The sequence below is a fragment of the Mus caroli genome, unplaced genomic scaffold, assembly GCF_978045245.1.
Source record: "Mus caroli unplaced genomic scaffold, Mus_caroli_1 scaffold_2, whole genome shotgun sequence".
NCBI lineage: Eukaryota > Metazoa > Chordata > Mammalia > Rodentia > Muridae > Mus > Mus caroli.
In genome coordinates this window covers 170,517,893-170,531,913 of record NW_028227257.1, presented here as the reverse complement: position 1 = coordinate 170,531,913, position 14,021 = coordinate 170,517,893, and the positions used below count along the sequence as shown (strand labels likewise).

Here is a 14,021-nt window from a genome sequence, read left to right as displayed (position 1 = left end):
AAACCTCTCCCCATAACAATTTTTTTCTTATGGTAATACTGGCATCAAAATATTTTGAGAGAGAGAGAGAGAGAGAGAGAGAGAGAGAGAGAGAGAGAGAGAACAACTACTTGTTTTGTGTTGAATGACTCTGCCTGAGAGTTCCCCTCCAGCAGGCAAGTTCCTGAGATGAAATGCATGAGTTCTTATGGAGACAACCCCATCTCTCGGGGTTTCTGGGTAAGTCATGAATAGAAAATAGAAAGCTTCTGGGGTTCCTAAAGCCCTTCCTCTTATTTCCATTCCACTCCTCAAGTGAGAAGGATAAAATACATTCCCTGTTCTGCTGTAATATTAAGGATTTGGATTATTTTAGTCTGGTTCCTTGGCCATATATCAAAACCTTATAGTAAGGGGCCAGTGAGATGGCCAGTGGACAAAGGTACTTGTGGCCAAGCCTGATGACTGAATTCAATCTCTGGAACCCAGATGTTTAGAGACCTGGTGCCATTAACTCCACATATGCACCATAGTACAGGCTTTTTTTTTTCCCATCACACATGCATACACACACACACATGAAGCCCTTATTTGTAGCAGCAAGTTTAGCTACACACACACACACACACACACACACACCCCACACGCACACGTGCACACACACATGTCAGTTAATTTTTGACTAGCTCAAAGGCTGAGCACTCCTAAACCTCCCTCTGCTAGCAAATGCTCCCTTCCGGTATTCCTGAGCCTCCTGAACCTTCCCCTGTTACCCCAGGCCCAATGTAGAAGTGGCCAGTGGCTACTCACCTGAATTCTTACATGGCTGGTTGGCTTTCTCTCCTGCAGTGCTTACAGTCTATTCTTCTCCCCTGAGTGTTCTCCACTCTCTGTCTTCCTTTCTCCCAGTTCCTAGCCTGTGCAAATCTAAAGGTCCCGCCTTAGTCTACCTGTCCAACCATTAGATTTTGGCTCTTTATTGATTGAACAAAAACCAATTGGGGACAAGGATCTTCAGTGTTAGGACATGCAGATTCCTAATTTGGGGGGCCCAGATTAATTCAAAGCATTGGAACCAATCCCCAACACTTATATATTAGAGGCAGAACTTGGGGATACAGTCTCCTTGAAGCTAAATTGTTCTTTGGATAAACAACACTACTGGTGACAGAGAAGAGAAAAAAAAACCTACAAATTTGGTGTTTTTGTTATCGAGACAGCGTCTCACTGTGCAGTTCAAGCTGGCTTTGAGTTTACAATCCTATTTCAGCTCTCTGGTATTTCAGGTATGCATCAACTTACCCAGCTATAAACTTGGCTTTCTTGGGCCTTGAACTTCCTATCTATTGACAAATACCCTTGAACTTCTGGTCCTCCTGTCTCTACCTCCTGAGTGCTGGGATCACAGGCACATACCACCATGCTCCATTTACACAATGCCGGAGATAGATCACGGGGCCTAGTGCAGATTAAGCAAGTACTCTGGCAAGCCAGACCAAAAAACAAAACAAAACAAAACAAAAAACAAAAAACCAACCCTGAGACAGACACCAGTATATTAGGATGCTCTTGAATCCTCCCTTTTTCATCCCCTCCAAAATTGCAACTAGAGTTGTAAGTTCTGCCCTCTATGCAAACAACAGTCCAGATAAACTGAACTCTAGTGGTAAATGTCAATGAGGGGGACCTCTGATCCACATATGTCAAGATGGAGGTTTGGAAACACTACATGCAGAAACTCCATAGCTGAAGTCACAGGATGGCGGGTGACATTCTGCATTCCAGCTAACAAGCTAGGGAACTCGACTGTGTGCACGTCCCTTGTAACCACCTACACATGAACTGGGAAACTTAAGATCCCTAGATGTTAATCTGCTGGGTTGAAAAACATCCCACCTCCTGTGTGACCAGAGAAGTGGGGGAGCAGGAAACAGCAGAACTGGTTTCCTTCCTACCCACTCACAGCCTCTCTGTGATGGGAAAGGGAAAGATACAGAGTACTTAAGGCCAAAGCTTCAGACTTCTTGAAGCTTTGTGAGTTGTGGAGGAGAGACAGTTCTAATACCAGAGTCCTTGTTAAGCTGAGGTACCTGAGAATTTAGAATGGCCTAGCTGTGTTTTGAGACCAACCACTATGAATACAAGCCCAACAGACTGGACTTGGAAAAACAAGGGAAAATTCCTTTAATTTTCCTTTAATAAATATGGCCCAAACAAGATCCAAGGGTTCCTACCTGCCCAACTTGTAAGGCATGGTTAGCTGAGGACACGAACAGGCATACCTCTCAGGGGAAAGAGCTCGGGGACCCTGCCACAGGCCTGCAGCAAAGTGAGTCTCCAGATGGGCACTGTCCTGGGAATTGAATGGACACCCACAGACATGCAGGCTGCCACCTGCTACACTCCCTCTCCATTATACAACATCTTTGACCCCAAGGTCAAATTTTAAACCAAATTCGAATTGAGTTAATAATTAATCTAGGAAATTACTGCAGTGGATAAAGGAAACAAACCTGGGATGAAAAATATTCAAGCAAGGACACTGAGGGCTTAGAATCAGATATTAACCACTATGACTATAAACTATGGTTCTTACCCTAGGTTTGGAGGCCAATCTGTTCCCTTGTCTTAGGAAAAATACATAATATTTTGCTCCACAAAGGACACATTTGGGAGTCATGGCCATTTCCTTTCCTCTCCAACAATTCCCATCCCTGAAGATGTCTTGTGTGTATGTGTGTGAATGTGTGTGTATGTGTGTATGTGTGTGTGTGTGTGTATGTATGTGTGTGTGTGTGTGTATCAAACACTCAACAGGAAGCAACTTAAGGGAAAAAGGGTTTGTCTGGAATTGTTGTCCTAGGGAATGTGGCTCATCTTGGCAGAGAAAGTATGACAAGAGATGTAGAAGGAGCAGGTCACATCTAAAATCTAGAAACAGAGGGATAGTGAAGGTCAGTTTGCCCATGAAATGGTACCAGGCATTTCAGGATGGATCTTCCCTGTTCGCAAGCATCTTCATAGACCCACACAGAGGTGTGTTTCCATGGTGATTCCAAATTCAATCAAGTTGAAAATCGTGGTTAAAAATGACAAATTCAAAGAAATCCTAAAAGACACGTTATGGAATACAAGGGGAACCCATTACGCTGTCTCGAAGCAGGTGCAAATGTTCATACGTCGTTGCTGGTCCACAAGGGGAAATCCTCTTCATCACACTCTTAAGCTCAAGCAAGATGATATGATTTGATTTAACCAAAAAATACGATCGATGCATGCATATCCATTCCTGTACTGGCTGGTTTTGTGTCAACTTGACACAGCTGGAGTTATCACAGAGAGAGGAGCTTCAGTTGAGGAAATGCCTCCATGAGATCCAACTGTAAGGCATTTTCTCAGTTAGTGATCAAGGGGGAAAGGCCCCTTGTGGGTGGGACCATCTCTGGGCTGGTAGTCTTGGTTCTATAAGAGAGCAGGCTGAGCAAGCCAGGAGAAGCAAGCCAGTAAAGAACATCCCTCCATGGCCTCTGCATCAGCTCCTGCTTCCTGACCTGCTTGAGTTCCAGTCCTGACTTCCTTGGTGATGAACAGCAGTATGGAAATGTAAGCTGAATAAACCCTTTCCTCCCCAATTTGCTTCTTGGTCATGATGTTTGTGCAGGAATAGAAACCCTGACTAAGACAATTCCCCAAGCTGAAACTTAAAGAGACAGCACCTGCCTCACCAACTACTCTTTGTTTTCCTTGCCTGGTAAGTTTAAAGTTGTTTTATCTACCAGTGTTTCAGGGTGTAAAGACCAATTAGAATATACTCAGCCAATTTTTGATACAATGTAGCTCAAATACAAAACACATCTGTATGGTTACAAACCATAAATGAGCGGTCATAGTTACTGAAGCTCACCTGGCTGGTTGTGATGGATATCCAGACTTCTGGACCCACATGGAAATTACAGCTGTGCTAGCTGTCTTAGTGTTAGAAGATGCTACTACTTCTCTGTCTCTCTCTGTATCTCTCTCTCTCTCAATGGGTTTCACTGTGTAGCCCTGACTATCACGGGGAGAATTCTTTACAACAGTCTTACTCAGTTATGAGTCCTGAATGTTATACTACTGACCTGGCAGGCAAGATATGCTCACTGGTTCAAGAGCTTCATGCTTACTATGGGATGGACAACTACTTTCTGATTCAATTTGAGGCCTGTTCCATTCAACTCATGTCTGGTACAGTAACCTTGATCAAAAGTCAGAGTCCAGGAAGGCCATAGGTACTATTAGAGAAGCATCTGCTGTTGTTTTGCCAAATGGACAAGGTGTCCTATCAAATTATCTCCTGAATATTTATGTTTATACCTATAGAATACTATTTCGTCCACTTTGGTCATAGAAGCTTCTTTTTTTGCAGGAACAAGTAGTTATTGTAGAGACTTATAACTAGTCAAAGCTCTGATAATCAGAGAGTGTTGAGCTGGGTGGTAGTGGTGCATGTCTTTACTCCCAGCACTTGGGAGGCAGAGACAGGAAGATCTCTGTGATTTCGAGGCCAGGCTGGTCTATAGAGTAAATTCCGTGATAGTCAGGGCTACACAGTGAAACCCATTGAGAGAGAGAGAGAGACAGAGAGAGACAGAGTCAGAGAGATATAGACAGAGAGACAGACAAGAGAGGAGAGACAGACAAGAGAGACAGAGAGAGAAGACAGAGAGAGATGAGAGAGAGAGAGAGAGAGGCAGACAGACAGAGAGACTGTTAAACGCTCCGCTGTACATGGGACATTTATCCCACTTCTTTCAAGGCTCATGTAAGATCAAAGAACAGAAAGATGAAAAAAGAATATAAAGGCCAGAGGATGCAGTTGGATAGAGTGTTCAGAAACTCTTCTCACCAGTGCTTACAACACGGAAGAAAATGAGCTGTCTATAAACGCCCAGGGAGCCCCGTCTTCTCTACAATGGCGTGTTGGTAGGCCCTATGCAGGTTGTGAGCATGTAATCACAGCTTCTGAGTGCAACACATACACACACACATACACACACACACATTCTGTGGAAATAGAAAGAGAGCTATCTGTAATGATAAAAGAGATCAGTGGTAGAGGACAAGAGAGTAATGAGCATGAATATGATGCAAGTGCATCCTATGTACATGTTTATCTGTGAGAAAAGAGACCGTCAGCAGGAGGGAGGGGACAAGAGGGTAATGACCCAAATGCATTATATATACACGTATTAAAATGTCATAATGAAGTCTATCATTATGTACATCATTATGTACACAATGAATATATGTATCAACTTAAATTTTTTCAAAACAAGAAATTACAGCTTTCTCATTGAATCGAGAGTAAATCTGGCCTCATCCACTAGTTGGCAGGAAAGCAAAAAGTCTTGTCTAGTTTAAACAATTCTAATAGGCATTGCTGGATTTCTAATGAACAAAAATGCTTCCTCCAGATCAGCAAAATGGCTCAGCAGGGAAAGCACTTGCCAGGAAACTTGACAACTAGAATTTGATCCCTGGGATCCACGTGGCAGAAGGAGAGAAACAATTCCCACACGTTGCCCTTTGACCTGCTTCTTCCAAGCAATGTGGAGACAGCTGGAGAGAAAACTGGCTCCTTCCAACTTCACAGTTCGGTAAAGAGTCAGAGTCTACAGAAGTGACCGTCCACAAAGGCAGTGCTCCCACCCCTTTGTGCAGATGCAGACACTGATTCAGCCTCACAGCTCACAGTTCATCGTGAAGGGGAGTTGGGGCAAGAAGAGCTCAAGGCAGGAAGTGATGGAGAGGCCATGAAGAAGTATGGCTTTTTGGCTTGCTCCCCATGAATCCATCAGCCTTCTCCTCCCCCTACCCGTCCTCCTCCCCCTTTCCCCTCCCCCTCCCTTACCCTCCCTCTTCCCCTTCCCCTTCCACCTCTCTCTCTCTCTCTCTCTCTCTCTCTCTCTCTCTCTCTCCCCCCCCCCCCTCAGGTTTGATTTGTTTTATGTATAGGAGTACACTGTAGCTATCTTCATACACACCAGAAGAGGGCATCAGATCCCATTATGGATGGTTGTGAGCCACCTCATGGTTGCTGGGAATTGCACTCCAGAACTCTGGAAGAGCAGTCAGTATTCTTAAGGGCTGAGCCACCTCTGCAGCCCTATAGCACCAGGGGCAACTGTGTAGGGATGATATTGCCCACAGTGAGCTCAATTGTCCCTCATCAATCATCAATCAAGAAATGCTTTAGAGACTTCCTCAGATGAGGTTCTCTCTTCCCAGTGATTCCAGCTTGTGTCAAACTGACACAGAAATGAAGGAGCACAAATACCATTCAGATAATGTAATCCTGAAACTGAGAAAAGAGTGCTTCAGATGAAGGAAGTTGTGGTGACTTGAATAAAAATGGACCCCATAGGCTTGCATATTCAAATGCCTAGTCATGTGGGCGGCACTATTTGAAAGGATTGAAAGGATTAGGAGGTATGGCCTTGTTGAAGTGGGTGTGGTCTTGTTGAAGTGGGTGTGTCCTTTTTAGAAGAAGTGTGTCATTGAGGGTTGGGTTTTGAGATTTCAAAAGCCCAAACCAGGTCTAGTTCCATTCTCTTTTGGCCTATGGATCAGAATCTCAGCATCTGCTCCAGCCCCACACATACCATAATGCTCTGTGCCATGATGATACTGGCTAAGCCCTGAAACTGTAAGAAAGGCGCCAGTTCAATGCTTTCCTTCATAAGAGTTGCCTTGATCACAGTGTCTCTTCACAGCAATAGAACAGTGACTAAGACAAAAGAACAAAAAGATGAAGAGTAAAACCTGATGTGTCAGAGGAAGACATGGCAAGAAGATAAGAGACCTGGGTGGGAACCACAGGAAAAAAAGCCTGACACGCAGGTGACAGTGCCAGTTATGAAGAATAAGAAAATGGAAACAAAACTAATTCAAGCAAGAACAGTCTTAAAGCCTCATGATTAAAAGAGAGGCCTTAAAATGTGATTACAAGATGCCTTCAAATACAGCACAATTTTGAACTCATCGTGATAGTGTCTTAATCGAAGTTTATACTCTTTATTTGTAAAGAAATATATAATTAAATAACAAAACAAAACAGCCGGGTGTAGTGGCGTACGCCTTTAATCCCAGCACTTGGGGAGCAGAGGCAGGCGAATTTCTGAGTTCGAGGCCAGCCTGGTCTACAGAGTGAGTTCCAAGACAGCCAGGGCTACACAGAGAAACCCTGTCTCAAAAAAAAAACAAACCCTGGCTCATGATTAGCTTTTTATAATTTATAGCCCTCAAACAAACAAAAAATGACAGTCTCTCTCTCTCTCTCTCTCTCTCTCTCTCTCTCTCTCTCTCTCTCTCCCCTCCCCTCTCCTTTCCCCCTCTCCCTCTTCCCCCTCTCTCTCACACACACACAATCCCCTCAACAGCCATCAGTGACCAATTGCTTCTTAGGCTGGGGTGGGACTTCCTGAAATTCTCCTCCATCCATGCTGGTATTTTGGCTACCTTGATTCTGGGCAGGACTTGCATGCAGTCCCTGCTATTGTGAGTTCATGTGTGCAAGTGCACTGTCATATCCACCAAATACTGTTTTTCTGCAGATGTCTATTTCCTCTGGCTCCTACTTCTGTGATGACCCTCATGCCTTGGGGGAGAGGTGTGATACAGATATCCCATTTAGAGGCGAATACTTGTCTTCCGATGGTCTAAACCATACTTATCAATAAGGTCCTCAACTTCTCTTAGAAGAAAATAGTTTCAACATCCAATAAAACTCTCCATATGACTATTGTAAAGGCAGTGAAATGTGACTCCCTCTTAGAGAACCCCACACCCATCCCTGTTCTACGGTGTGCTTTAACTCTCTGAGCTCCTCCTCTGAACCCTGAATTTAAAATATCTTTACTATACTTTACCCTGTGCCACATTGTCCACTCCTGGCACTTTTTCCACATTGAAGCCACAAATTTCTGTTTGGTTCCAAAAGATTAAGGACACTTATTGAGTTGCTGAGGGTGACACTAGGAAACTATGTTTCTGTCCCCACACAGCACACACAGAGCCTCATGTGACCCGAGCTGGCAATGAAGTTGCTGTGTAGTAAGTCTGGCTTCTAGTCCTCTCGAGTCTGCCTCTTATGAGCTGGGACTCAGGTGTGTGTACCACCATGCCTGGCTACCTCTCCTTTTTTGATATTTGAAAATGTCCATCATAAAAGGTGTGTTTCTAAGTTTGAAGCAGATAAAATGTTGGCATTCATTATACTTTTTAAAAAATGTGTGTGAATGAATGCTGACTACATTTGTCTGTGTACTGTGTGCATGCAATGCCCAAAGAAGAGGGAACTGGATCCCCTGAAACCAGAATTATGGACAGTGATGAGCACCATGTGAGTCTTGGAATCCTGAACCTTTGGAAGAGCATGCAGTACTCTCTCTCTCTCTCTCTCTCTCTCTCTCTCTCTCTCTCTCTCTCTCTCTCTCTCTCTTTGTTTCCATCCAGTACTCTTAACCGCTGAGCTATCTCTCCAGGTTTTTCATTGACTATACGAGACTGGAATATGTGGTTTCTGATCCTCTCTCTGAATTTTTATTGTGTGTATTTCATATTTATTGTGCCAATCTTAAAACTCTTCAGGGAAGAGGGTCAAGTATAGAGCTCACTGTTGCCCACCACGCCTAGGGGATGGGTGACTTCAATCGCACATCATTACATTCTTTCCAAACAGAATCAGCATGCGTTCTCTCAGTAGCTTCATTATGGTGCCAGATTGTATTTAGGGAGCTATAGACTGAAAGCCAGGCGTATCTGTCTTCTTATGCCACATCTACATATTTAAGGGCGTTTCTGACTGAGCACTCAGTGTCCGTCTGTCCCCCCACCCCTTCCCCAGATCTGGTCCCACAGTATGGGACTTAACTTAAAATTCCAGTAAAGTTTTTTTTTTTCTTCTTTAAATTAACCCACACACTTAGAAGGGGATGTGTTTCTTAGACTCTGAAGAGTTGTGTATTGACTAAAGAAATTATATGTGAGGTACGAAGATGAATAATGTACCTTCCTTCTTTCTTCCTCCTCCTCTTTCCTCTCCTTCTCTCCCCTCCCCCTCTCCTCCCTCCTCTTTCTCCTCTCCTCCTTTTCCTTCTCTATATCTTTCTCTCTCCCTCTTCCTCTTCCCTGTCTTTCCTCCTTTTTCTATTCCTTCCCCTCCCTCTCCTCTTCACCCCTTCTTCCATTTCAAACACTTGGCACTTTCTTGAGTTGGAAAGGTACAGCCGGAAGAAGGCAAAGTGTCTAAGGCCTGGCCACTGCCAGCACCACTGCAGGCAGGCAGCCAGGAGCAGCTGTGTGGAAGCCAGGAGCAGCTTGGAGCCCGAGTGCACCAGGAAAGTGACTCGGGTGTAGAATCGTCCGCCCAGAACTGCCCGTTGGCTGCACTGGGGCGACACCTATGCAGTCGCCCAAGGACACAGAGCACGGACAGTCAAGCTCAGGGCTACTTAGAGGGAAACTCTGAAAGTTGCAATCTAAGGTCAGCAGCCAGGACAGATGACAAGTGAACGAGGCTGAAATCAGGTGTGGGTGCGAAGCGGCAGAGTGGACTCAAAGGAGTTTGCCTCTGCAGTGAAGACAGCATTAAGGAATGAAAAGGGAGATCGCTGGATCGCCGGCTTGTACGGGTGAGAGCCCCAGCGCTTCGGGGGACAGGAGCAGCCCAACTGGGGAGGGGGCGTCACTGCAGGCTGCCGGGGCTTCTTCCAAAGCAGGGGTGGGGATGCTGAGTCACAGATCTGTCACCACTTCGCACCTCTCTGCAATCCGGGGGCTAAAGCAAAAGCGAAAGCGAATACTCCTTAGCAGCCGGCTGGTCCTGGAGCTGAGCTCGCCACCTCCCAGGGACCCCAGCCTTGCGTCCCGTTGGGTCACTGCTGGGGACGATGGCCATGGCCTCGCTGCAGCTCCGGGGCTATGGAATCCAGACCCTTCCTGTGTTGCTGCTGCTGCTGTTGCTACTGTTGCTCCCGCTGAGGGTGACACCGGGTAGGGAGCATCATGCGCCGGAACAGGGGAGCAGAGGGGGACCCCCAACGCCCAGCTGAACTTGATTAGTGTGTGTGTGTGTGGGGGGGGGGGGGTCACATCTTCCCGGAACTGAGCCAGGAGTCCAGCTGAGATGATCGTGGTGGGTCGGGGATGGAGGGAGCTGGGTGGGGGTGGGGGGACACGTGGAGGGAGCCTGGGAGAGCACAGATAAGAGAGTGGCCCCTTGCACTGCTCTAGACTGGCTCCCGGACCATACATGCAAGGGAGTTGAGCGATCCCACCGGCTTTTTTCGGTGACTTAGGGAGAGCAGGTCTGACAAGTTCGATAAGACTTAAAGAACTTAGAGAAATGTGTGCGTGTGCCTCTGCCAGCTGTGGGGTGTCGCTCCTGTGGGGTTCCAGGAGGGGCTTGAGGAAAAACCACCCTTCATGACTTTCAGGTCAAAGTAAATTAGGTGGTAGGCACTGGGCAAAGTACTGCGGTCCGCGGGAGAAAAAAAAAAGACAAAAAACAAACAAACAAACAAAACGTGTGGAGCAGGCAGGTTGCGCATCTGAACGCTAGAAAACAAGTCCCAGGGTCTCAAGCGCACTGGCAACTTGGGGCCCGGACGATTGGAGAGGAGGGGAGACTGTTTTCCCATGGAAGAAGGGGTGTTGCATGTTTCAGAATGTGTCTCGGGAAGAATGAATTGAGACTCCTAGTTTTGTTCCAATAGGTCTAGAAGGAAAGAGAGAGAACGGCTAGCAACGTCCGGACCCAGGATGTTGCATCTTTTTATAAACATGAAATTCTTCAGAGTCTGATAAAAATCTACATACTCCCTGCACAGAAATGTGCGTGAAAGCACATGCTTGCAAATGTGCACAGGATTTGGGGACCGAGGACAATGGCGTCATCCATGGACTTGCCTGCGAGTTAGCAATTCCTTAGCCCTGAGTGTGTTTTAAAGCAAGATTTCCCGGTGATGGGCGTCTGACTCAGTCTCCTTGGAACTTGGTCATAGTTATCCCACACAGACTTGAGCCTGGGGTTGGCTCTGTAGGGGTGTTACGGGGCTTCATTTATTCTTGGGTCCCCACCCTCCATCTGTAAAGCTGGAGTGTGTTGGTAAATTCCTCTTAACTGGATAGCAAAGAACGGTCCTGAGATGTCAGAAATAGCCTGCAGATATTCCAAATAGTCTGAAAGTGAATGTGGTTTCAGTCCAGCTCAGCTTAGAGGAAGCACCTCCTTGCCTGAAAGTCTCTCTGAAGTTCGGGCTCCACTGGTGCCATCAACTGGCACCTGAATCTTGGTTTTAAGAACAGCCTTATTGGGTCATAACTGACTCCAGGAAAACTGCATATATTTAAGTTGTACGTTTCTTTGTGTTTCAGGATGAAAGTTACACTCTTGAAACTATCAGCAAACCAAAGTAGGGTCACACCCATAACTAAGAAGTCCCCCGTGTCCTCCAAAATTCTTATCTCCTCCTCAGCTCAGCAACAGTCTAACTTATTTCCTTTGGATTTGTTTCACTTTCTAGTATTTTCTATAAGTGGAGTTATAAGGCATGCTGCTCTTTCTTGTGTGGCTTATTTAGCTCAATCCTTATTCTTTGTTCATGTTGTAATTGCATCAACAGTGAACTAGCACCCAGTGTAATGGAGTATTTTTATAATCCCAGCACTCTGAAGGCTGAGGCAGGAGGACCTCTAGTTCAAAGATAGTCTGGGCTATATACTAAGACCTAAAAGCATAAACAAACAAACAAATAAAGAGATGGGTGGCTACTGAGGAGATGGCTTAGTGGGTGAAAATTCTTGTCATCCAGATCTGAGGACCTGAATCCATGGGAGTGGATGGACAGCACAATATAGTTGGGTGAGAGAGAGGCAGGGCAAAGAGGGGAGAATTCCAGGGGTGTGTGTATGAGGAGGGTGGGGAGGGAGGGAGAAAGAGAGAGAGAGGCTCAAACAATATGGCAGGTGAAAAATGATTCCCTACTCCCTTCCCTCAGTGCTGGGATTATGGGATGTGTGTGCCTCCATACCCAGCTAAACTATGACTTATTTTTAGATCTGTGAACCAGCATTAGTTGCCTCCTGATTGTTGGGTATTTAAGTTGTCTCAGTATGGTAGTATTTAAGAGGCAACATGTTGGGAAACTGTATTCTTTATCTTCCTCCTCCTCCTCTTCCTCCTCCTCCTCTTCCTCCTCCTCCTCTTTCCCTTCCTCTTCTTCCTCCTCCTTCCCCTTCTCCCCCTCCTCCCCTTACTCCTCCTCCTCCTCTTCATCCTCCCTCTCCTTCTTTCCTTGAGATAGGGTCTTACTGTGTAGCACTGACTGGCTTAGAACTCTATGTAGACCAGGCTGTCCATGATAGATATCTGCCTCCCAAGTGTGTGCCTGGCCCTGGTGACTCTCTTTCTTATAGAATCCCTCCATGACCTTGGTGTCATTCATCACCTATGGTAGTAAATGTGAATGGAAGGCTTTCTCCTAGGGAGCCTTAATACTCTTTTGGGCAATACAGTAGGGGACTTTAGGGTCTGTGGAGGAAGTACATTGCTAGGCTGCATGGTGGACATGTGCTCCAGGCATGTAGGGAACAAACCAGTCAGGAGAGCCTGACAGCTGCAAGTGAGATTGCAGCTTCTGCAATAGTTCAGTGGGTGACAAAGAAATCCTGAAGCAGAGCTGGTGTCTCTGGGAAACTGGAACAAGCGAAGTCCTGCTGAGTCTCCAACTTGTGACCACCCAGCCTTCTGACCCTCGAAGCTGATTAGGACCTCAACTTAAGGAACTCGAGGAAAGAGGAATGGATGAGTTCTCGGGGCAATGAGCTGACTGAGTACAGCCTGTACTTATTGCACCATGAGGAAGTGTGATAGGTTGGCTGGCACTTCAGCCAGGAAGAAAAATAGGTTACTGGAAGCCTAGATGCCCTGACTGATTGGGCATGTTGGAGTCAGAGTGAGCCTCTAGAAGGCAAGGGACACATTTTCTCTTCTCCGTGTCTTAGTACCTATCTGCTTTCAAATGGGAGGTTCAGGGAAAGAAAATGCTGAAATGCACACTGACCTCATATAAAGAATGGGAGGGGCATGTTAACCTGACCACTCTTGAACTCCAGATATAAGAGTAGGCCAGGGATTCCTGCCCATCTTAGACTCTAAACCGACTTGATAAAGAAGCCTGATCCACAGGTTCTGGGAAACAGAAAGAGGTGTCGCCCCATGCTTCATGCTAATGATCATTAGGACTGGCTATGTGAGAACTTTGAAAGTGGCATAACTCTAAGTCCTGGTTTCCATAACTTCATCTGATATATGTATTCATAAGCTCGCAACGTATAAATACCTGTCATGTATGTGTATGGGGCTTAGCATTGGGGAAGGAGCACTAGGGAACTATGAAATACACTTACAGTCTTCATGGTGCTTGTAATCTACCAGACAAGATGAGACTTGCTTACAAGTCTCATCTTAGATACTTAGATAGTTCCCATCCAAGTATCAACCAGACACAACCTTGCTTAGCTTCCAAGACCAGACAAGCCCTATCAAGTTCAGTATGGTATAGCTGTAGACTTACATCGGATATCTAAGGAGATATACATCTCCTTAGATTGTAGTATTAAAAGATGTAATTAAGACGGAAGGAAATTAAAAGTTATCATTGCAATGAAATATATTGCTTCTAATGTAATTGTGAAACCATCTAGCTTTGTAAATTAAGTAACTCACCACCACTTGGCAGTTTGGATTAGCTGTGGTATTTTTATAACCTCGTGCATTCAAATATCAACTATTCCTATGTTTATCTCTGAGGACCATTCACTATTGACAGACCTGATATAGGCTTCCTTTTTGAGAAGAGAAACAAAGTAGCTACTGCAAAGCCCTCTTAGTACAAAACACTCAGAGAATGATCAGAATAACATAAATACCTCTTTAAATTGATTGGTGGCAAAACATAATTTTGCTCTTCAAAACAAAAATAATAATGATACATTGGTGC

General features: G+C 45.4%; 1 protein-coding gene across 6 annotated transcripts in view; it reads left to right on the top strand.

Moving 5' to 3' along the window:
• Nucleotides 1–9,668: 9,668 nt before the first annotated feature.
• Nucleotides 9,669–14,021, top strand: part of Il15ra (interleukin 15 receptor subunit alpha) — a 31,302-nt gene continuing 26,949 nt past the window's right edge. For 2 of the 6 annotated variants that reach the window (XM_021186511.3, XM_029474193.2), the window contains exon 1: nt 9,673–10,011. In XM_021186511.3, the coding sequence (XP_021042170.1) occupies nt 9,909–10,011 (103 nt within the window). In that variant the 5' untranslated portion in view covers nt 9,673–9,908. Of the gene's footprint in view, nt 10,012–14,021 lie in introns of all 6 variants that reach the window. The other 4 variants (XM_021186500.3, XM_021186483.3, XM_085835195.1 and 1 more) reach the window with 3 other exon arrangements.